This window comes from Pezoporus flaviventris, unplaced genomic scaffold, assembly GCF_033815535.1.
Source record: "Pezoporus flaviventris isolate CSIRO_AGI_PZ_B2104156 unplaced genomic scaffold, CSIRO_AGI_Pfla_v1 ptg000007l, whole genome shotgun sequence".
NCBI lineage: Eukaryota > Metazoa > Chordata > Aves > Psittaciformes > Psittacidae > Pezoporus > Pezoporus flaviventris.
In genome coordinates this window covers 93,247,656-93,270,269 of record NW_026892555.1, presented here as the reverse complement: position 1 = coordinate 93,270,269, position 22,614 = coordinate 93,247,656, and the positions used below count along the sequence as shown (strand labels likewise).

General features: G+C 39.9%; 1 protein-coding gene across 5 annotated transcripts in view; it reads left to right on the top strand.

The window, feature by feature from the left end:
- MBOAT1 (membrane bound O-acyltransferase domain containing 1) overlaps window positions 1–22,614 on the top strand; it is a 53,656-nt gene that overhangs the window by 6,662 nt on the left and 24,380 nt on the right. For 4 of the 5 annotated variants that reach the window (XM_061449573.1, XM_061449572.1, XM_061449574.1 and 1 more), the window contains exons 2-4: window positions 17,192–17,337; window positions 17,842–17,919; window positions 19,885–19,980. In XM_061449573.1, coding sequence (XP_061305557.1) covers window positions 17,192–17,337; window positions 17,842–17,919; window positions 19,885–19,980 — 320 coding nt within the window. The remainder of the gene's footprint in view (window positions 1–17,191; window positions 17,338–17,841; window positions 17,920–19,884; window positions 19,981–22,614) is intronic. The other variant, XM_061449575.1, reaches the window with a different exon arrangement.

Here is a 22,614-nt window from a genome sequence, read left to right as displayed (position 1 = left end):
CTCCCATCTTCCAGTCTTGATTGGAACTGTTTTGGTTTTTTTTCACCAGTCCTTTTTTTCCCTGGCTTAAGGCATTTTAAACAGCTTTTGCAAAATTGTAGGTGAACACAAAAGCAAAACCAAAAACATAAGCAATAGTTTCTGACATAAATGTTTTCTTAGAACTTTGTTTGGGGGCTACTTAGAGTATGCTGCATCCTTAACTGGATTTTGGGTGGGAAATACTTTTTCTACCGTGTTTAGGGCTTCCCTCAGGATAAGAAAAATTCAGGCTTAAAAATAAAGCAAGCTCAATAACGTGAAAGGGGAAAAAAAAAAAAAGCCCAGTAAACACATTTTTGACTCAAATAAATTGACACATTTACAAATTCCCAAAAAGTTTGTTCTCAGGCATTCCTGTAAGTTTTAGTAAAGTACCTGAATAAAAATATTTTTAAACCAAAATTCAGAATATTAACTAGACAGCTTTAGCATCTTGTTTTTGTTTTGTTTTGTTTTGGGTTTTTTTTGTTGTTTTTTTTTTTTTGTTGGTTTTCCTTCTGGAGGGGTGTAGTCATTATATTACTAGGAAGACTATTAAGAAAGTAAGAAAGTTAGTCAATCAGCCTATAGCATGACTGCTGACATGCTACCTGGTCTTAGACAAAACAAATACTAAATATTAGAACAATACTTCATTCTTGGATTTCCTCTATCTGGATGCTTTCTCCACAGGGGATTTGAGGACTCTGAACATTTACCTGGTGTTCCCAGGTGATTAGGTGCCTGGATAATGGGAATTTTGCCTGTATCCTCAGGTGACACTACAGCATAGAGAGTCGGATGTTGCCTGAAAGCATGTGAGTTACAGTCCTAGATGATTTATGCAAAGGGCAGATAGACCTGAGTGTGTCTATCTGCCTGGCAAATCCCAGATAAAAATCTGTCAGTCCTATGGAACAGCAGCTTTAAAAATTATTGATCAGTGTGAGACTATGTTCCACAGTCTCCAAGTTCAGTGAGTGCATCAGGTGGGGATGCTGGGGGGGGGAAGAGGTGACAAAACACTCCTTTAGATCAGTCTTTTGGATTGCATGCAGAATACTAAAAAACTAAAAAACAGGCCAAGAAATAAGCTTCAGCTGCTCACTGTCATGCACAGGGTGAGCATTTGCTGCTTCTATGGGTCCTGGTCTTGTGATAAAGCTCTAATTGGACGTGAGCAATTTCTTCATTTGTGGTTTCTTGCTGAAGTCCTCTTTGGCACTGGTAACTGGTATGCAGATAGGGCAGGAATGGGAAAGGCAAAATGACAAGGCAAAAAATGAGACATTTGAGAATTCCCTGGCTCCTGACATTTCTTGGATAGCTTCCATGCTTGTTTTCATGCTCCATTATCAGTTTTATTTTAAACTTTCTTGTTTTAAGGACTGCTGAGTAAAAAAGATTTAATTATTAACTCTTCCACGCAGCTTAAATGACCTTATAAACTACTGAAAGTAGGTTTTCTCCTGTTACCAGCGCAAGGGAGTGTTAAAGTAGGGGAGTAGTGCAGTATTGACTTTATTTATCTCATGTGCACACACACAGAGGGCAAGTTCAAATCACTGACTCCTACGTTTTGCTGTAAGCATTTTTACCAGCAAATTCCAGCTGCTAGATCAGTCATTTATCTGTTTGAGAGAGAGTTTTAGAACGACTTTGTTCATTCACAAGCAGAGTTTAAGCTGTTTTACGTTTAAACTTCTTATGTGGCAGGGTTTCTCAGGGTGTTTTGCCAGCTATGCTGTGCTGAAGGTGAAGAGCAAGTGTAGACAAATAGAGACAAATTGTAGACAGCAAATGGGAAGCCAAAAGACTTACGTTTTGAATTAAATCCAGTTTTTGATGGCAGCATTACACATCCACAGTGAGTTGTAGGCACCGTTAGCACCCACAGCTGTTTATGCTTTTGTATGTATGTTTGTGTTCATGCTAATTCTCTTGAGGCAAAAAACTGTGGTCTGTAGTTGCTACAGCAACAAAAACACTGCACTCAGTGTATGGGTGGGTTTTTCCTACTTCATACAAGTATGTTGAAAGTGTAGGCATATTGCTGTGGTACATTGTGAAACAGGATAGCCTCTTGAGAGAGAAAACATTTGTTTGGATTTTTTTATTTAGAGAATGTAACTTTGTTACCTTTATGGCTACTTATCTGCTAGGGCTTCCGTTCCCAGTTGCAAATGTAACATGGCAGGGAGGAAAATGGGCTCAGCAGTTTGGAAAAACGAAGGTTTAGAGTTGTTCTGCTGATGCTAACTGGTAACTAAAGTGAGGATTAGAACAAGGAATGGTACAAGGCAGAGGGAAATGGGTGATATAATTATGTTTCTGTCCTGTTGTAGTTGCTCTTGTCAATCAAAAGATGACTGTAGCTGTTCTTTGCCATGAAACCGGAATGAAAATGTGAACAATGTACAAGAAAAGAAAGTCCAGGGTAGACTTCCTTCATTTCTCTTTTGCATGTTTAAGAACTGGGTTGTATGTTTTAGAAGTGTGTCTGTTAAGAGGCATCATAGTGAAAGCATACATGAGCGGCATAAATAAGATGGATCTAATAGATCTAGGATTTCCTTCCTTTTGCATCCCAGTATTTCTCCATGTGAAGAGAAAACTGTGATAACATTGAAAGGCTGCAGATTCAGTGGTGATTAAAATTAAGGTCTTTTTCATGCAGCCCAGAACTGGACTGTAAAAACCATTTCAACAGGATGCTGCTAAGGCCAAGAACTTCGCCAGAGCCAGCATGGACTTGGATGTTTATATGAAAGAGCATGTATATCTAGAGTAAGATACTTAATAGCTTAACAGGGAAAGCTTTTGGAAGTACGTGTTCTTTTGCTGGCTCTTTTGAAGGCCTGTCCCTTCTGCAGGCATCGGTTTCTGGCAGCTCTGCCACTAGTGTTGCTGCTGGCAGTCCCAAGCAAGGCTGCTGCTCCCATTATGGGTGAGTGGGTCTGCTAATTGCCATCCCTTCCCAGGGCTTGACTCAACCCTGGATTTATTACTTGAGGTTATTTTTTACATGGTGTTATAGCAGGAAGCAGCAGATCTCTGTAGGAAAGATCAGCCAATGCCCAAGAGATGTCACTTCTCCAACATCACGCTTTCAAGGTGCCCAAGCTACAGCTGGCCTGCTATTAGCTTATACAGAAAGCAACTGACCCCTTATATGCTCTGCAATGTGTTTCCTTCTTGGTTATCTTCTTCCTTGTCCTGATTTTTAACTGTTGGGTTTTTGGGGTCCTTTTTTTTGGGCATAGGGTGAGCATTTCCTCTCTCTTCAGTTCATGCTGCATATCCTTAAACCTGTATTTGGAGGTATTGTGATCTGCATGTTCTCTTTGAAGAGACTACACCAGGAGGTGTAGTCTGCCAGCATCCTTTGGGTTCTGAGAGTACTCTCTTATCTAACAATAATCAGTCACACATTTTGTGTGCCATTACCTCATTTGCCTAACTATTTCAGGCTTCCTGGATTTTTTTTTTTTGTGTGTGTGTTTGTTTTGTTTTGTTTTTTGTTTTTTGTTTTGTTGGGTTTGTTTTTGTTTTTGTTTTTTTTTTGATAGAGTTGTTAGGGTTTAAATGATTATTAGGAGAAAACTGATTCTGTATCTGCCTCTTCTTTTTCCTTTCTCTCTGACACTTCAGGTTTTGAGCATAGTCACTAACAAGGGCAATGTACCAGATCACTTTAGAAGACCCTAAATGGCAGGTGTCAGTGGCCTCATTTACTTGGTGGCAGGTAAGAGTACCGGGTTGTGACTGGAGAGACTTTGAGCACCCAGTGGAGACCCATGTTTCTGGTCACCCCCTTCTGTGTCTCCTTTCTCTAGTCCCATGTAAAGTACATGCTGATCATTGCTCAGGCACCTTCCAGCATCAGCGAAGCTAACATACTACCACACTCTGCACCCTAGTGCTACAGTAAGTGGGGAAAAAAAATCTATGTGTGTTTTGAGATACCCTAAGTTTGCTGAAAATCAAACCTGAAATGCTTTCTCAAAGTGCCTCTGAGATAGCCAGATGTTAGTGGTATAAAACCTTGAGATAGAAGATGGAAATAAATTTTGCAAGCCAGCTGTGTGGATCGTGCAATGTCCTAGTTCTTTTAAAGCATGGGATTTTTTTAGGCTTTAGGTGTGAAGGGCTTGTTTGAAAGGGAAGTTATAATTATTTATGCAACTTAAAGGATTGCTGAATTTCTTTTCCCTGGCTGTGTTCAAGTTAGTAGGGTATTTTGAGAAGAGCTCACTTGGAGTTTATGGAATTTTGTTGCTGTACTTTGTTTCTTGGACAATAAGTTGCCTGTCACTTCATAGTAGGAATATCACTGTAATAATTCTAAAATGTAAAAGCATTCTTTTCTTTTTTTTCCAAGCTGTTAAAAGGGAAAAAAATATGAGACTTATTCCTGTTGCCCAATGATTGCTGTCTTTTGTAAAGGAAATAAAGTTAAGTTTCTGCTATTGCTGACTCATAGCATGGCAAGAATACTGGAGGAAAATATAATGCTGTGGTTAAGTAATAGATGTGGGTGGGTTTTTGTCCTTCTGATATGGCAGTTATCTTTGGAAAATATCAGTGTTACAACCCAAAGTTCTGCTGTGCTGTGTGCAAATAGAAGTATTGAACACTAGTGGGGGATATATAAAGAAGGCAGCATGACTGTAATGAGGCAAGGAAATGAAATATTTTTTTCTTCAGAGATAGTACAGTGCAAATTAATAACAAAATCCAAGTATGTCTTCTTTTTTAACTGTTTATTATGCATGTCTTTATTCACCAATTGACACTTGCTCATGCTGTTTTCCTGTTAGTTTTTGTTTTGATTTGGTTGCTAAGTTTGAAAAATAGGATTTTTTTTTTAATATTTTTTTTTATTTTATTTTGGAGGTGATAGCCCCTGGAATTAATTCAGAACATGACCTTTTAGGAAAGGTATTAATGATTTCCAGATATTTTAGTGATGTTTGACTTGCGCCGACTCCCAAGTGTTTGTCATCTCCAAGTTGTTTTCAAGAGCGTCTGAAGTTGAATGCCTAAAATTAGACATGCTCCAAAGTTCAGCTTCCAGAGATATTTGCTGTAGATGTAAGATGCTTATAACACAGGCATAACTGAACAGCTGGGATTATGTTCTTGCCTTCTTGTATGGTTCAAGATCCAAAATAAATGAGCATGAACTGAGCGTGCTGCAGATTCTGAGTAGAAATAAGGAAGGAAAAACTAGCCATAACAGGATATTGTCACTGTACATGTTTTATTGGTGGCTTCTCTTCCTGCCACAGTTCTGAAGGGATTAAAAATAAGTCTGCAGCCCACATGAATGAGGGCTGGATAAACCCATCTTCTATTGAACAGCAAAGAGCAATCATTTTACTTTTAAACTGTAGAAAAATAGGCAAAAGCAGTATTTTATGACTCTGAAATCTCATGATTGAGAAAGTGAGTATGTGAAATTGGCAGTTATGGAGGGTTGCTAATTCTACACAGTCACTGTTACAGCAAAGGAATAAAAAAGATAATTGTGCTTGAGTCGAAAATAAACAAACAAAAACCCCAAAACAACCCACACACAGCTCTTTGCAAATAAGCTAAGATATAAAGAAAACAGCTATCTAGAAAATCTGCTTGCCAGCAGAATTGAAGGCCATGATGTAAATGGGGGACTCTGCAAGCGACTGCAGAATATGAGGTTTTCATTGCTTATGGAAACAAAGAAAGTGAGTTACTGACTGTTATGTTTGCAAAGATGATTGCCAAAATATGAACTGATTTTCCCAGCCAAATAAATGGCTCTGACTAAAGTTTACTACTAAGAATAGGTGATTCTGTGCATATTCCCGCCCCTTGTGGCTTGCTGCTTTTTTTTCTCTTGTGAAAAAACTCCTAATTGGGCATCTGCACATGTTGAGTTGACTGTTATTATCTCTACAAACTAAAAAAGCCTGAGCAGATTACTGCAGATTTTCCCTGTCCCTTAACGATGGCTTCCCAAAATCTTTGCATATTCTTTTCTATCTGCAAGGGAGTTCCATGTTGAAAGGCAGCGGGGAATATTTTCCGTACCTCTTTTACCAAATTATGTGGCTCTGCAGTGTTGCAAAGGGCATGGTAGCACCCTGAGATCTGTGCCCCTTATTTTGAGAGGTTGGAGCATGGGCAGAAAAACACAGCTCTTCACCTCTCCGTTTTGATGTACTCTGGAGTGATGTTTTTAAGCTCAACTGGAAGCATTTTCTTTGTTGTTCACAAAGGTTCTCCCTCCTTCCTTCAAGTGCTGTTGCTGGGTGTTTCAGAGATACAAAACTGCTTAGACAAAGTATAGGACAGGAAGAACTGAGGTTTGCAGCACCTGCTTACAGAAGCAGGAAACTGGGTGCATTTGACTTCACACATCATGTAGGAGCATTGTTACTCTCAAACTCTTCCATGCCTGTCTGGCAGTAGATATATCTTAAAGCAATTATTTTTTTTCTGAGTAGTGCCTTCTGATTGGCACTCCTCCCCTCCTTCCCCCCTTTTCCCCAGCTCTTTTTCAGGCACTTGAAGTAGGCTTCGTTTACTGCGGAGTACCAGGTTCTGGAATACCCTACCATTTTATGGTGTCATTAAGTGGCAAACCAAAAAATAAAGCACCAGGGACAGTGGGTCAGTTTTGAAAACTCGATTTCTTACAAATGGAAGTCCCATTTTGCAGTCCAGATATTTCTTTTTGCTTCTGTAAAGTTAATGTATGTAATATGGCTACCGTTTGCCTTTGGAAGTCTGCATTGTATATTTCTACATCTAAACTTACTCATCTAGATCACTTTTATAGTAGAAGTACCTGTTTTAGACTCGTGTTTTCGGATTAGGTGAATTGCAACCTAGAATTGCCTTCTTTCCCCACTGAAAAGAAAAGAAATTTAGGTGGACTAGCTCAGGTATCGACATCAGTGTTAGAACAGATAAATTCTACCCCTTCCTCTATCGAAGTCCTTGCATAAATTTTTAAAGTATGTCCTAATATGCTAAGTTTTACCGTGCCTTTTTTTAAAGTTGGTATGAGCATGATTGAGTGTTTAAGTACAGGATGTTCCAGATTTTCGATGTGTAAGGTCCTATTAAATTTTTATATAATACCATTGCTATGTCTGAAAGGTCCAGTCTTTGATCAAGCCTCTTAATTCCAAAGATAATGTGCCTAAATTTAACACAGTGCTGACAATGTCTACAGCGGGTAAAAAGAAGTCCAACTTCCTTTTGGTTTAGAATTTCTTGTAAAGTTGGTACTTTTTTGCCTCACTAATGTTTGTTTCTTTCTGTTGTGTGCACTTACTGGGATATGATTGGGATAACATGAACAAAACTGCTCTGTTTGTATTGGTGTCTATTTTTAAAGACCACTGACATATTTTTCTATAGAAAAGGAACTGAAAATAGAATTGCACAGACATTGCAACAGCAATAATGGGGCAAGTTATTTTAGAGTGCCAGTTCCCATTCTAGTGAAGGATTGCACTTTAAGTCTCCTGTTTTATTCTTAAATTGGTGAATATGTGCAGGTGCAAGGCCTGAAATTTCAGCGTATTTATGAACTGGGACTTTAGAAACATTGCTATAGAGATCCTGCCATCCCTACATTCATGCAACTCCTATTGGTATTTGGAGAAAATAATTTACATTGAAGCCCCTAAAATACGTGCTAGTAGGGTAACTGGGTATACACATATATGTCTGTATTATCTTCCTTCCTTGCATTTTGAATAAGTCAGCTATATAGTTCTGTTGGTTACATAGACAACGTGAAAAGGTGTTTGACTTGCTGTGCTGTATTTTAAGTTTTACAAAACTAAACCTTTAAATCAGGGGGAAAAAAGTAGATCTGTGTTGATGCTACTCTTAGCACTGCTACTTATGTGCCTAAGACTAGAAAGAAAGAAACTGGACTAAAATCGGAGCTGTTAGAGCTTGAGGCTGATGAAGTTGAGCTGAATCATGTCTTCTGATACCTGTGTCAGTCCTGTTTCTTTCTTTGTTGCAGGAAAAGAAACCCCTGTCTGTGGTGGATGAGGGTGATGGTGATGTAGACCAGGGGCTAGGCAAGGCTCCTGAGAGGTTGTGTGAAAATAATTGTTTGTGGTTTGGGGGTAATCATCAGGCCTGAAAAGACCAGTTGGCAACAGTATCTATTATTCAAGATTTCATTTCTGAGAAAAAAGATGGGTAACTGATGTATTTAACTAATGATCATGAAAACTAAGGGTCCAAGCTCATTCAGCTGCCAGAGCCCTACAGGTGGCAGAGAAAGGGTGGAAGCAGTGCTGTGATGTTCCCACCACAGGAGGTTCCTAGAGCTCTAGGGACTTTCAGAGGAGGCTTTGCAAACACTCAGGTCTCTGCTTTGCTGTATTTTACTCCCTGGAGTTGTTGTTTTCTTGTTCATTTTCACTTCAGCATCTTTCTCCTAACTTTGCATATGCTTAAAGCAGGTCTTCCAAATGGACCCTGTGAGAAGAGCTTGAGTGATAGAGTAATGGGATAAGATCAGGCTGTTCCTGCTGCATCAGTATGAATCTATGCATAAGAAAGAAGGGTAGGCAGCACATATTTCCTAGGAGAATTTCAAGATCTCAGTGACTTCCTACTTCCTGTGAAAGCTTTTGGAAAATCAAGGCTGGTAGTCTTGGCTTGGTGTTTTTGCTTTTGGTGGTGGGTTTTTTGTTTATTTGGGCTTTTTGCTCCTGTCAGAATTCCCTTTTAGATAACGACATTTACCTCCTCTTTTTCCTTTTCTCATTCAAATATCCTTCATGCTCTGACCTGCTGGCTGTAGTTCTGCTTTTAGACATGTCTGCAATATTATACCATGTGATACTATCTTTGCACAGAGGTATGTCAAACTATTCTCTTAAAAGAACTCTTTTGGAGTTAAAGGTACTGTAATTAGTGTTCTACCTCACTGCTGAGTAGTCTGAAGAAATGAGGCAGCTCTCCTAACAATCTAAAGGCATTCTGGTTTAAAAAAGGGCTCCAGCTGGTTTAATTGTATCGATGCTTCTATTACAAGTAGGAATTGGTGCTGGCTATCACAGGTACGAATGGGAATTGTTGCTGGATATCTTGGGTACCACAAAATTTCATCATGCTCTATTTTGGTATTACTCACTGAGAGAGCAGTAATTACTGAGTAGTGGCAGAACCGCTGTGCATAAATGATCACTACTTAGAGTTCTGTCCAACATATAGGATCATTACAGTTCAGTGTATGAGCTGCTGACAGCAAGCTAAAGCTGTCTTTGGATCATGTCCACACGTTAAATGTATCAGTCATCAAAGGTAAATGTACAGGGGTGTGACAGCATTATGATGTAGATTTGACTTCTCAAGCTCACTTTTGATTTAAATGTTTTTCCTTTAAAATTTCTGATGACTCAGGGTTTAATCTGTTCTATAGCTGTGTTTGTATGTCCTGGTAGTGATTATTGTGCTAGTGGCTTCATAGAGGTAATCCAGAAAGAACATCTGTTTCAAGTTTATAGTCTAAATCATGGAAGGATATTTGACCCATAAGTAGGAAAGCAGCAGAATTTACCCAGGAAAACAGCGCAACAGGCCAAAATACTGTCAATTAAAGCAATATTCTGCTTTAACAACTCCATATTCCATATGTGATAGAAACAGAAAAGCCAGGGCTATGAGAATTTACTGCTGCTTTTCAAGAGGAACAATAATCTTTAATTAGTCATGCATTACATTCTCTCTCTCTCTGTTCCCTCCCCTGAGAGAAATTCTATTTTCAAACCTTTGCTTCTGCCCCCCCACAGAGCCTTCTACAGGATGCCTACCGACACGAAGTCAGAGAAATGAGTTGTTTCAGTATAATATCAGAGATGTGACTTTTCAGTGGTTGTATCAGTATTTCCCCAGTGTAAATTAATTTGTCTCCTCTGATCCATGCTGTTTGCAATTCACAGTGCCTGGCTTTAGACAGAAAATACAACATCTTGCAAGTGGTAGTCAATTCTGATTTTTTCACAAATGCCTGTTTGTGCTGGCTCTTGGCGCACTGAGTTCTATGCAGAGCAATGCTATTGTGGACAATAAGGGGAGCTGCGCAGATGATGTTACATGAATCCTTTTCCTTCATGGAAGCTTAAGTCAAAATTCTAGCAGTGGGAAATCTGATGCTGCTTCTGTGATGGCATTTTACTATTTTGGGGTGTTTGTGCCCTCCCTGCATAGAGCTAAATGATCTCTGCAGAGAATGTTTGTCCTTATGGTTCATAAAAACAGTCTGGAAGATCAAAATATTTTGAAAAATTTCGGTAAGTATCAGATATCTATGAGATGATCTGATTAAAGAATATTCCACCTCTCATTCTTAACACACCCATTTAAAATATCACAATTTGGATGTTATGAAACGCTATCATAAGGGCAGGTCTGTTTTTCAACATCGAAGTAGAAATCTCTCCAGCAAAGTGAAGTTAAACATGTTTTTTGCTGAATGTCTTTTGTTGTATGTGCAAAATAGTCTTTTAAACAGAGAAAACAAGTTATCACACTTCCGTACTTCTTGTTTTATTCTTTGGAAGAAAGACATCATCCTGGAAGATGGGGCTGATATCTGGCGAAGTGGAATGCTTTATGGCGTCCCCTTCCCAAAATACTACCCAAGCGCTGCTGGACTCCACAGGCAGTGGTTTGACTTGAGAAGAAATTGATGTTGCTGTCAGTAGTCTCTATTAACATGGTTACTTATGCTTTTCCAAATACTGAAAACAGCTGTTTGGTGATCTATTGTAAGTTTGTGAATAGAAGAGACTTTCTAATTTACCAGATAAAAACCTTGTAGCAGCCTCTAAACTAATGCACAGTAGGTTGTTAGCATATAGCAGCAAATACAGTTATCTTAACCATGGGATACAACTCCATCTTTATAGTCAGTCACCACAGGAGGCCTCTACTCATACACTTTATATTGTTCAGCAGATGAAATGCAGATTTAATGCCTTATTCTCTTGTTTAGCTGGTAAGCACAAGACCTGGTAGTTATCTTCTGTGATACCTATAATGTGAGGACAGTTTGCATCATCTGCTGCACACTGAAGTGAGCACGGACCTGAATGCTGGCCGGGAATATTCTGGCATCCTGACTGTGCTGTAACACACTTGTGCCTCTGTGAACATGTGTGAATGTACAGCATGCCTTTTTTGTGTCCAGAATTTGAGTGCTGTGGGGGACACATAAGCACCTTGTCATCCAACAAATAGCAAGTTAGCAGTGTGATTTCTTATAGTGATTTTCATAGTTAATGAATTATAGCATTAACAGGAATTTTGCTTGCAGAGGGCTGTCCCATTTGGGTAATGGGCTTAATTGCCATTTGGAGTTTGGAGAGAACTGTGTGGTCAATTTTTATATCCTCCTAGATTTTTGGAAAATGAGATCAGTTTTTCTGCTAGTGTAAGGGAGGAATAAACTAGTAAAGGAAAAGCAAAGTATTTTTGTGGTCAAGATAGAATGCAGGAATTTTCTTCCTGATACTAAACTACAAGGAAAATGTTAAAAGCACTAAAATAACAGACATATGTCTGTTATTTAATAATGTGCTTAAACTTACTTATTTCTTCCTAGAGAGTGATCTAGTTACCTTCAAATGTCTGTTACCACTTTTTATAATAGGAATATTTGAGGATGCATGGCTCAGGGGAATTGAAGCTTCCTGAAGTGGGTGATTAGCAGCTTACCCTGAGCTATGGTAAGCAGTGACCAAGGCTATTTGTGATGGTTTGGTGGAAAAGTATAAAGCCAGGCTTTGCCTCCTATAGTATTTTCTGTTCCCCATCTCAAGAATTTTTAACAGGGAAAATAACTTTTCAGTTTCTCCTTGTAAGAGTTTCATGGTTTTTTTTTCAGTCACTTTTTGGTGTACCAAACAACATATTTGCCAGTCTCCTTTGGAAATGTTCTATGGCTCCATGTCCTCCAAATACTGAGATTTCAAGACACAGGTATTTAATGCTAGGTATTTGGGACTTCTGTGACTTGTCAACTGGCTTTTGCCTTTGACAATGCCCACCTGCAGATGGTTCATGAGACCTAATGAAAGATAGAGTAGAAAGTCTTATGGTTTTCCTCTGAGAATGGTTAGGAGGTAGAAGAGATGACTTCTCCATGTAATATGCCCTGCCTGTTGATGCAGATAAGTGAAAAGGTGGCTCCAGGTCCCTAGGAGTTAGTGTTTCCCCTTCCTACAGTACCAGTCCAACATTTGCCAAGTTGGTTTCACCCCATTAGAAATGGAGAAGATGCAAAGGCTTGAGACAGATGGAACTAACCTTTTATGTACTTTGAGGGCTTTGATTTTAACATAAGGGGGATATTGATATTTTAACATAGGGGGATCTTGAAACTGTTGTGTTTGATTGTTCTAGTGTCAACATCATAGGTGCTTGCTTGGTTGGTTTGACCTGATTGCTAGTTTTGTATAAAACTCAGATTTGCAGTCTAAATGCCACTTTGAGAGATTGCAGCTATAGAATTTGAACAGATAAAGGGACGAACTACATTTTTGGGTTTTTTTCTCATTGTTTGTACCTGGTTTTTACATGTTCTGGACCCATCTGGTCTTTTAAAGTCGAGACTATTAGCTATTAAAGAACTTCTTAACCAGACAACAATAATGATCAACCCAGTTGGCTGGAGCTGTTCCAAATTTTCCCTGTCTCCAAAAGTGCAGATATCTTGTTCCTGCATTGCAAGGCTGTCTTCAGCTGGCTGTGACTCAGATACAAGTCTTCCAGATGGTGTTCCAGGATACTGTGATGAGACTGCCTTTCTGCTTTCCGATATTTAATCATGGAAAATGAAAGGAATATAGTATCTTGTTTTGGCAACATATCATATGCTCCTATTCCTACTTCTATTACATCTTGCTTACTAGAGCATAGAAGAAAATGACGATAAAAAACTAAAGTGTTTCTTTTCTGCTGGTAAAGTTGAAACCACATGTACAAAAATTTGATGGCAACACTGAATAAATATGCCTAGCTAAAACCAGGAGTTAAATAGTTTATAAGGGTGAGTTGCAAGGAGAAGGGTTAGTTCTCATAATTTCTTTTCTATTTCCATGTTGTTTTTCTGTGGACACAATCTATCAATGTTCAGAAGCCCACAATTTACTGTTTACAAAATCTTTTTAGCAACAGTGGAAATAACCAAAAAGGAATAATATGAAGCCTTTTCTCTTTGGGAAGGGAAAGGGGGAGAAAAGTGTGACTTACTTCACTTGTTATGCGGTACAACATTACTTGAAATCCCTGGGATCTATTTACTTATGTACCTTAAATACTTGGAGTAGAGCATAAAATTAATGCATGTTAAATAAAATTAATTCCATGGTAAATGGAATGCAGTAAAATCACTATCAGATGAACTGGCAGTCTTTGTACATATGTGAATGCTGGGTGTGTTTAAAAAGTTACATGTAACTAATTAAATAAAAGGCAGTAGTCATACAAAAAGCTACCACATCCCTTGATTGGCCTGCTACCAGAGCTGGTGTTCAGTTTTAAATACGGAGTTCAGCCTGCCAGGCAGACTGAATTTTTCCTAGCATATGGAAAGGAGCACCCCAGTTCTACCGGACATTTGTGCTATATTCCTCATACCCAAGAAGCAACCAACTTTCCCCCCCCCCTCTTTGTGATGGGTTATAGTTAAAAAAAGATTTGGCCTTTTTATCCAAGATTTCAGCTTGGCTCGGGTAAACTCAGAGGGAATGATCCTCCCCCTCTACTCGACCCTAGTGAGGCCACATCTGGAGTATTGTGTCCCGTTCTGGACTTATCAGTACAAGAAAGACAAGGAGCTACTGGAAAGGATCCAGTGAAGGGCCATAAAGATGATCAGGGGTCCTGGAACATCTTTCTTATGAGGAGAGATTGCTGGGCTGTTTAAGTCTAGAGAACAGAAGACTGAGAGAAGACTTTATTAATGCATATAAATATCTCAAAGATGGGTGCCAGGAGGTTGGTGCCAGACTCCTTTCAGTGGTGCCCAGCAACAGGATAAGGAACAATGGCCATAAACTAAGACGCGAGAAGTTTCACCTCAACATGCAAAAGAACAACTTTACATTGAGAGTGGCAGAGCTCTAGAATGGGCTGCTCAGACAGGTTGTGGAGTCTCCCTCTCTGGAGATGTTCAAAACCTGCCTGCACACTTTCCTGTGTAACCTGCTTTAGGTAGTACTGCCTTGGACAAGGGGATTGGAATGGATGATCTCCAGAGGTCCCTTCCAACCCCAATGATTTTGTAATTCTGTGATCTGAAGAAGTATTCTCCAATTACTCAACACCTCTAAAAGTCAATCTTGTAGCAAACTGCATGCTAGACCTTGCAGTGAGCTCTGCTCAGATAAGTTTGCTCTTCATACTGACCCTCACGGAAAGCAGAGGTCATCTTGGTGCATTCAGATTCTAAGCGCAGGTTTATAGGTGGACAGGTAAAAGAAGTATTCTCCAACACTATTTCCCAATGTTCTTGTCCAACAGGTACCAAATATGTCATGGATGACAGGAAGGTTTTATCAGTAACTTTTGTATTTACTTGGTTTCCTTGTTCATTGGTATCTTTCTCCCAGTCCTTCTGCTGATGAATCTTTGAAACTGATTATGTTGTTTGTAATGTGTATATGTAGATATACACAAAAAAACCCTGAACCTGAAAACCTCAGTGCAGCAGTGCTGCCTGTCAGGAGAACAAGGTCATGGAGGAGAGGAACCTGGCAAGCTGCCGAAGAGTTAAGGTGGCTGCGGTTCAGAAGGAAGGGCAAAGGCATGAATGTTCTCAGCCAGTGAGCAAAAGTCTTATCTTTCTGCATTTCAGACTGCATTTTTTTTTGTATCTGAAAGTCTATCGCCCAAGCAATGCATTGGGTGCAGCTTTCTCGATGTTATTGTGATAAGTCACGTAATGCTCATATGACACTGAGGAATCCTGGTTTGTGTTGGTACCTCTGACACTGCCTCTGTCATTTATGGATCCTGAAGAAAACGGGGGTTTTGAATCATATCTGTAACTTCTAAAGGTGTGTTGCAATCATTCTTCTGTAAGGAACTTTCTAGCTTAATTCATTACAAAAAATGTACACTAGTATTCTGATATGATCAATTTTCTTGGAGTCTCTGCACTTTCCTTCTTTATAGTGAATCAAAGGAGCTCTGCATGGCACAAAATTGAGCTGCTGCATTGGATGTAAGAGTATGCATTAGGCTAAAGTGGTATTAAGATTCACTGAGTTGTCATTGGTGAACTGGCATCCATCAGTGTTAGCAGCTTGCTTAGAAAGGATGTAATCAGAGCAGCCCTGTAAGGCATGTACTCTCTTCAGTCATTTCTGTGGCACCTATGGCTGTGGAAGGAGGGGGGAGAGGAGTTAGTGTTCTGAGTGGAGCTGTATGGTAATAGACCAGATGAGAGTTTGGGGTTTGTATTGCAGCATTTGGGCTTTGTGAGACCAGTATAATTTTGTTCTCTTACTTTTTAAATCTTGCATGGAAAATAAGAATTGCTTGCATTTAAGTCTAGCTCTATGATACCATCCATAATAAATGCTGGTTAGTTACATGACCAAGAAATAAATTGATATTGTCTTTGCTCTGGAGAACTAAAATTCAGCATATCCAAGTATTTAAATCGCTGCATTATTCTGTTGCATGGCTGTCTGCACCACTGAAATAAAAGAACTGCAGCAACATACCCAGCAAACCTTCAATAAAAACATTTGCTTGTACAGTGCTGTGCTGGATATAGTCCATGAGAATGAAAGCAGTTGGGGCTGTAGTATCTTGTTAAACACATTGTAAACGTTTTTGACAAGAAGCCTGCCCAAATCCAACCACCTCTGGACAGCCAACATGTCAGAGCATTTCCAAGTGAGATATATCATGTTGTCCTGGGCTGACAGCTTTGGATAATCCTCTAATCCAAGTGATTGCTTAAATGTTGCAACCTATTTAGTTTTGCTCATTCCAGGATGACTTGCTGTTGGGGAATCCTCAAGGGTGGTTTTTTGGTTTGGTTTGTTTGCTTGTTTGTTTTTTCCTTAAAATTAATTTATTGGTTGCAGTCTTTTCTTTTTTTTAAAAAAAAAAAAAGATGGCAGCCACATAAATAGATTTAACTCCCACTATCTGGGGTCCAGGCTGGACTTCGGGATGTATCCTGATGCTATATTCCACTGTTAGAGACAGCTCCTGAGCTCTGTTGTTCCTTTGACTTGTGAGATATTTGCTGAGGCTGTCAGAGAGAAGGTGACTTCAAGAAGGCAGTTTGGTATTGGTTTTCTTCTGCGGATACTGAAGCTGTGGCTTGTCCTTTTGTCTGATAAGAGTAGCCTCTAGTCAAGGACTGCCTGCTCTCCGAATATACCTGTCTTGTGTTCCCATTGCAATTGGCACCCCCTTATAATGGGGCCAGGCTGCTTTCCTGTGCTCTATAGAGACATACAGTAGCCAAAGAATGATTGAGAAGCATTTTTCCTTAGCTGTCTGTGTGATAGTAGAGAAAAGTTGTTTTCTTTGCACTCTTGAACCTCAAAAAAATGGTAAGTTGAAAGGCCAGCTTGGAGGATGCTGTGGAGTGGAGGATTTCTGCTAAGAAGGCTTTCCAGTTATTGTTTGTGAAACAGCATCACACCAGGATTGTTGGTTTTGCCCTTGTTTTGGGGTTTGTGCAGAAGGCTGGGCACTGGGACAACGCTTCAGAGTCCTGGTCTGCTTCCTGGCCTCTGCTTCCTAACATGACAGAGAGGGGTTGATGTCACCTGAACGTGGCTTGTGCTGGCACGCCAGTGCTGCTGGCAGCAGAGCAGAGCCCTGCCCTGGGGAGAGTGAGAACAGCCTGGAGCCTGCCCGTACCTTGGGTAACTGGAACCTGCTTGCCCCCTTGTCTGAGTTTTTGGGTTTCTATGTGCTTGTTTAATCCCTTTTGTCGTTGGCCTAGCAAAGTTATCACTTGGGCTCACAAGTCGGAATGCTAAGAAACAAGAGTTGTTGCTCTCCCTTTTCGCCCTCCTTTTCCTGGCTCTACTTTCTATTGTTCTGTGGATGGAGAAACTCCTGCCCCTCATCCTGCAAGAATCACAACCATTTTTTGTCTGTTTGTCTTTCACAGATCAATTTTGTAGCCTGTCAACTCTTTGCACTTCTGGCTGCATTTTGGTTTCGTATTTACTTGGGTCCCAGTCATGCCAGCTCTGCTGTTCGCCATGCATTTGCCACCCTCTTTGGGATATACTTTGCTGTCTTCTGCTTTGGGTGGTGAGTATTTAGTCACCATGTAGAGAAGGCTTGGGTTAAAAGTATTTTTAAACTTCATGTAGGCTTTTCTGGATTACATCGTTTTAGTCTTAAGGCACTTTCTGTGTTATTCTAAACAATTCCCAAACCCTCAAAGTAAAATGAGCTGTGGAAGTATTTGAGTGAAGTGTTTAATCTGTGGTGTTTATTCTGGAAGTTAAAGCCACACCAGTCCGCTGCAAAGATGCCTCTTTTGGAAAAGATGTATTAAGTTTGAATATGCACTTTGAGTCAGGCTGGTCTTTCTTTCAATGAAATATACTGACAATACATCTTGGCATAAATATTAACTTCTGATAGATAGCCAGGCTATAAAGATGTCATTGTGATAATCCATGTTTACTGATACCCTGATATGAAATTCCATTTATGTCATTTGCATGGAAAAATATTTCCTCACTCTGAACTGCCAGCCCTTCCAGGTCACGTAGAAATTATCTAAATACTCACTTTGTTGTCTTCAAGGTATTCCATTCATCTTTTTGTCCTGGTGATGATGAACTATGGCATTATGAATATGGCAAGTATTCCCAACATCCACAGGTGAGCTAATGTGGCTATAAGTCTAGAGACTTTATTTCCCAGTTACTTGCAGGAGCTTTGCTCATTCTGCTACAGAAGCAGCTGTAATTTCAATTTGTGGTTTTTGCATTGATATATTGCATCTCCCTACGAAACTGCTGGCCTCAAAAGTTGGCTTTTGCAGGCTTAATAATTTATGCCCAAACCTCTGGTTTCTTAAACATAATGAAGTCATATTCTCCTTGGTCTTGTGTCTTGAGGATTGCTTTTGATAATCCTTTTTAATGTGTTTTCCCCTTGCTGTTTGGCCTTTAGGTATTTTCCACTTATTCTTGAGTTAGGTAGTTCAAATAAGGTCACTGTGGCAGCTTAAGTTAGTGATCTATGAAATTAAGTCTTGCATTTGATACTGGGCTTTGAGTTTGAGAAGTAGAAAGTACAGAAATGTCATTGCTTTGAAGCAGAGCCTTACAGCATCATCATGAGGAGTTCACCACCATGGGATCTTTCTTTTCCCTATACGAAAGTCTGAGAGGAAGAAAGACACTTTAAGACTCCTGAAGTGCTTTATGAAATGACTGTCTTCCTGGCCCGAAGGCAAAAAGTGCTTTCATATGGAAATAAAAACTACATCTTAGTCATACCTGCTTCTTTCACTTACTAAGAGGAAGTCCATGTGGAAGAACTCTGCTCATCATTGAGCCTTCTCATGTGGGTACCATACTCTCTGTTAAGAGTTCAGCACATGAGAATTTTTAAAATTGTGCAGGTGGAGTCATTTGCTTCCCATTCATCTGCACAAATAAAGACTTCTATTTGTAAAACTGCTACTTTATAGCAGGCTAGAAGGATGAGCTGGCAGTTCATCCAATGTCTTTACTTTTGCACTGGCCCCCCTAACAGCATGCAGTTAATACTGTGGTTTGGGTGTTTTACAGGTGATTTCTGTCTCTATGCTGTGTGGCTGTTTCTGTAACTGCTGCTGAATGCTCACATCCACATCAGTTTAAGCTGGGGAATGGAAACCCTTTCTTCACTTGTCTTCAGGTCCTGGGCTGTCTGAGGATCTGATGCCTGTCCATGTGACGCAGTTCTGGTGTCCCAGCTCTCCATTGAACTGTCTAGTTTGCTTCATGTATCAGTCTATTTCCAAGTATCCATTCACTTCTTACCTTTCCACTATCCTCTTTCTTGCTCGGTTAAATACAGGGAGAAGTTAGCTGTATGAATGGCTGTATCTGCCCCCGCTAGATACTGCAACACTTCCAGCTCTCAGTCCATTCAACTCTTAAATAAGAGACAGTGGTGCTACTGTCCTGCCTGACATAATTTTAGGATCATCTCAAAAACCAGAGTGAATTTGCCACACTCCACTTAAGGAATGCTTCTTCAGTTGGCCACAACGATCTTAATGGTCCTTTCCAACCTAAATGATTCTACGATTCTTCTGGAAGATGGCATATTTCAGCATGCAGAGCTGAAAAGATTAGGCTGTGTCATTATTTGCCTTGATACAAAATCGGGAAAGAGAAAATATCTTGAACTTGAAATATTAGTTTCTGGTACATCTGAGGAAGAGTTGTACCTGTGAATAAAGAACATTTACAGACAAAAAAGGCAGGAGATAACTTCAGTGATACGTGTATGGTAGCGCCTGGTTTCAAATACTTGGGTCAGACATTTCAAAATAATACGTGAGGCTGGAACTCTAAAATTTAAATGCCTGACTCGAAGTGTTCTTATTTCTTCCATTTCCCACCCCCAGTGTGAGGAAACACCTCTGTAATGTTTGAGTTGGGTACACAAAACTATCAGTCCTCTTTGACAGTTTCTGCCAGACCTTGTAACATGGCTTCAGACTTCTTAAAAACCTAATTTGCAAAAGTCAAACTCTGCTTCTAAACAAGCCCCAGATCTATTTGAGTGATTCTAGCTCATGTTGGTACTTGTGTTGGTAACTGTGTATTCTGTATGTTATGTTTTTAGGTACTCCTTTGTTGTAGCTATGGGATACCTCACGTTGTGCCACATAAGCCGAATATACATATTTCATTACGGTATTCTCACTACAGATTTTTCCGGGTGAGTGAGTCTGCGAGCTGGGTCCTGTGTCAATTAGCATTAGTTGAATTCAGTGTGTTTCAAGAATAATTTTTATGTTATCTGTGGAGCGCCTGCAATTTAGTTTCTATTAAGCTTTTTTAAAGGCTTTTTCTTGTTGGTTATTTGGTGTTTTTTTTGTTGTTGCGTTTTGGTTTTGTGGTTTTTGGATTGTTTTTCCGTTTATTTGTTTTTAGGAAGGAAGGAATAAACACTGTGATTTTTTGCACTGATTCATTGTTTCTGCTGTTTTCATGCTAAGCACTCTCTAGTTAGGAAAGTAGACCTTGATTAGCTAGACTTCTCCTAAACTGCTCTAGGTGGAATAAATCTGCACAGTGGCTTGCTGGAGATGAGCGGCACAGCTGGTTCTCTGGTCCCTGATAGTCTGCCCTGAGAGGTGGGGTGAGCTGCTCTCCTCCACCTTCCTAGGCACTGCCATCACTCTGGGTCATTCTTTGCTGTGTTCTGATTTATCTTGATGCCCCCACTGGGAAGGTGTTTCCCACCCCAGGCACTCCAGTGGGTGGGAGGACAAGACTTGAGCAGGGGGTGAGCAACGGAGGAGCTGGGAGGTTCGGTGGCTGGGTAACCCAAGCAGACAGACAAACAGAATCATCTTTCGCTGCTGGTGCTGGGTTTGCGGGTTATCTCACAGAGGTGGATTGTGGCTGATGTTTGAATAGTACAGCTTTTTATATGGCATGCATTTCTGTGGAACAGTGTTCTTCATGTATGGTGTGGTCTCTGATTTAGCTGAAGCAGTAGAGGATGCTTTGCAAAAACACAGCTAACCCTGTACATTGTTTACAAGAGGAAAGTATGCTCTTGCATGATTTGAAAACAATGCGCTAATCTGTATTCCACTTGTTTAATTGAATGTCTGAATACAGAGTAATTAGTAACATACTATGAAAAGCTTCTGTAAGCTGGCACAAGTAGGTTGATGCCTTTTCCAAGCCTCTGTCTTCTTATAGGCATAGAGAAGGAAACCAAAGGTTTTCGCTGTCTGTGTGGGTGGTGGATTTAAGGTTTTAATTGCATTTCAGGGAGTAGGGGCAAAGTTTCTCTAAAACTTTTGAGGTTTAATTTGGGTTTTGGTTTTGTTTTTTTAATTAGAGGAGGGGGCAGAAATGGTAACTCGTGCATTTAGAGAAATTTAGTTCTATATTTTTCTGCAGTTCTTTTACTGTACAAAGGCATGTCCTGAAAGAGCATGACATACCAAGAAGCCTACAAATGAGATTGGAATGCTGTAGCTGTGTGTGTGTATGAGACAGAGAAATGCAAGAAAGCATGCTTTTCTGAGCAGTGTGTTCAGAAATGCACTGTGAGATGTATTAATTGCCTGCTGCTGAAAACATTTAATAAAGATCCAGCTGAGACTGGGGGTGGAAGAACGGGAATGGTGCCTGTTTATAGCAGTTTCTGCTTTCTTGATGAAAATAGAGCTACTCTTCTTTAGTGATGAGCTTGAGGATAGTAAGGGTACTGAACTTACTCTGTTATTTGATTTTGTCCTGATGCTTCAAGATATAAACCAATTCCTAAACTTCAGTCAAATATAAAGCTGCCAAGTAGTAAACAACTGGAAAATGTAGTATGGATATGGGCTACATATTCATGGTGTATTTTGAAAACTAAGACAAAATAAAAATACTGCAGTGGTATCAGTAAAAACTTGCAATCCAAAGTGCTGAAACAAAGGTCAATCTCATAAATCTGTCTTACAACTGGTTTTCTTGAGCTGTAAATTTTATGTGCTCACTGAAACTTTATGCACATACCTAAACAGATGTGATGACCCAGACAAACAAAATATACTCCCTGACCACAGTTTTACCATGTATGAGCAACAACTTAACCCCTTCTTGCTCATTCTCCCATGTTTTATGGTTCCACATCTGTTGCATGTGGTAATAGGGGAGCATTCAAACAGACTCCTGGCTGAAAGGATGGCTTTCAAGCTCTCCCTTAGGACTTCAGAAGAAACTGAGACAGGATCCATGGAGCAATGCCTATTTCCATACAGCCTCACACCCTTTTGGGTGAAGTAGCTGGGGACATACTTTGAGAGGGCAAAGCACTCTATTTAAGGGAATCTTTAAAAGGGAACAAAGGGCCTCTTACCTACTGACTTGTGTTTGAGTCCTCAGTATCCTGTAAGTCCGATACCTAATTGCAAGGGGGGAAGTTTTAATCCACATCAAATAGGCATGTGACCAGTTCTAGTGCTATCAGCTTTGCAATGTCAGTTCCCAAAAGTGATGAGCTAGATGCTAAAGGAGTGTTTCACGGTGTTGGTGCTGAAAGCTGTCATACCTCGTTTGTTCTCTTGACCTGCTTTGTGCACTTAACAGCTTGCATGTATAATCCTTTTGATGTGTGCTTGCAGATGGATTACTGGGGGGGGGGTGGGGGTGGAAGGGGAGGTTCTTTAGTAACAGCTGGTTGTGCTGTTTGTTTGGAGTCCCCCATTTTGGGAACACAGCTTGTAAAATGCAGGTAAAGTTTGGTAGAACAGTGTAACTTTTGAGTCATGTTTTAAGTAAACTGGAAAATGGAGTATCAAACTGTGACTCATCACTTCAAAGTTAAGAAGGAAACTTGTTCACT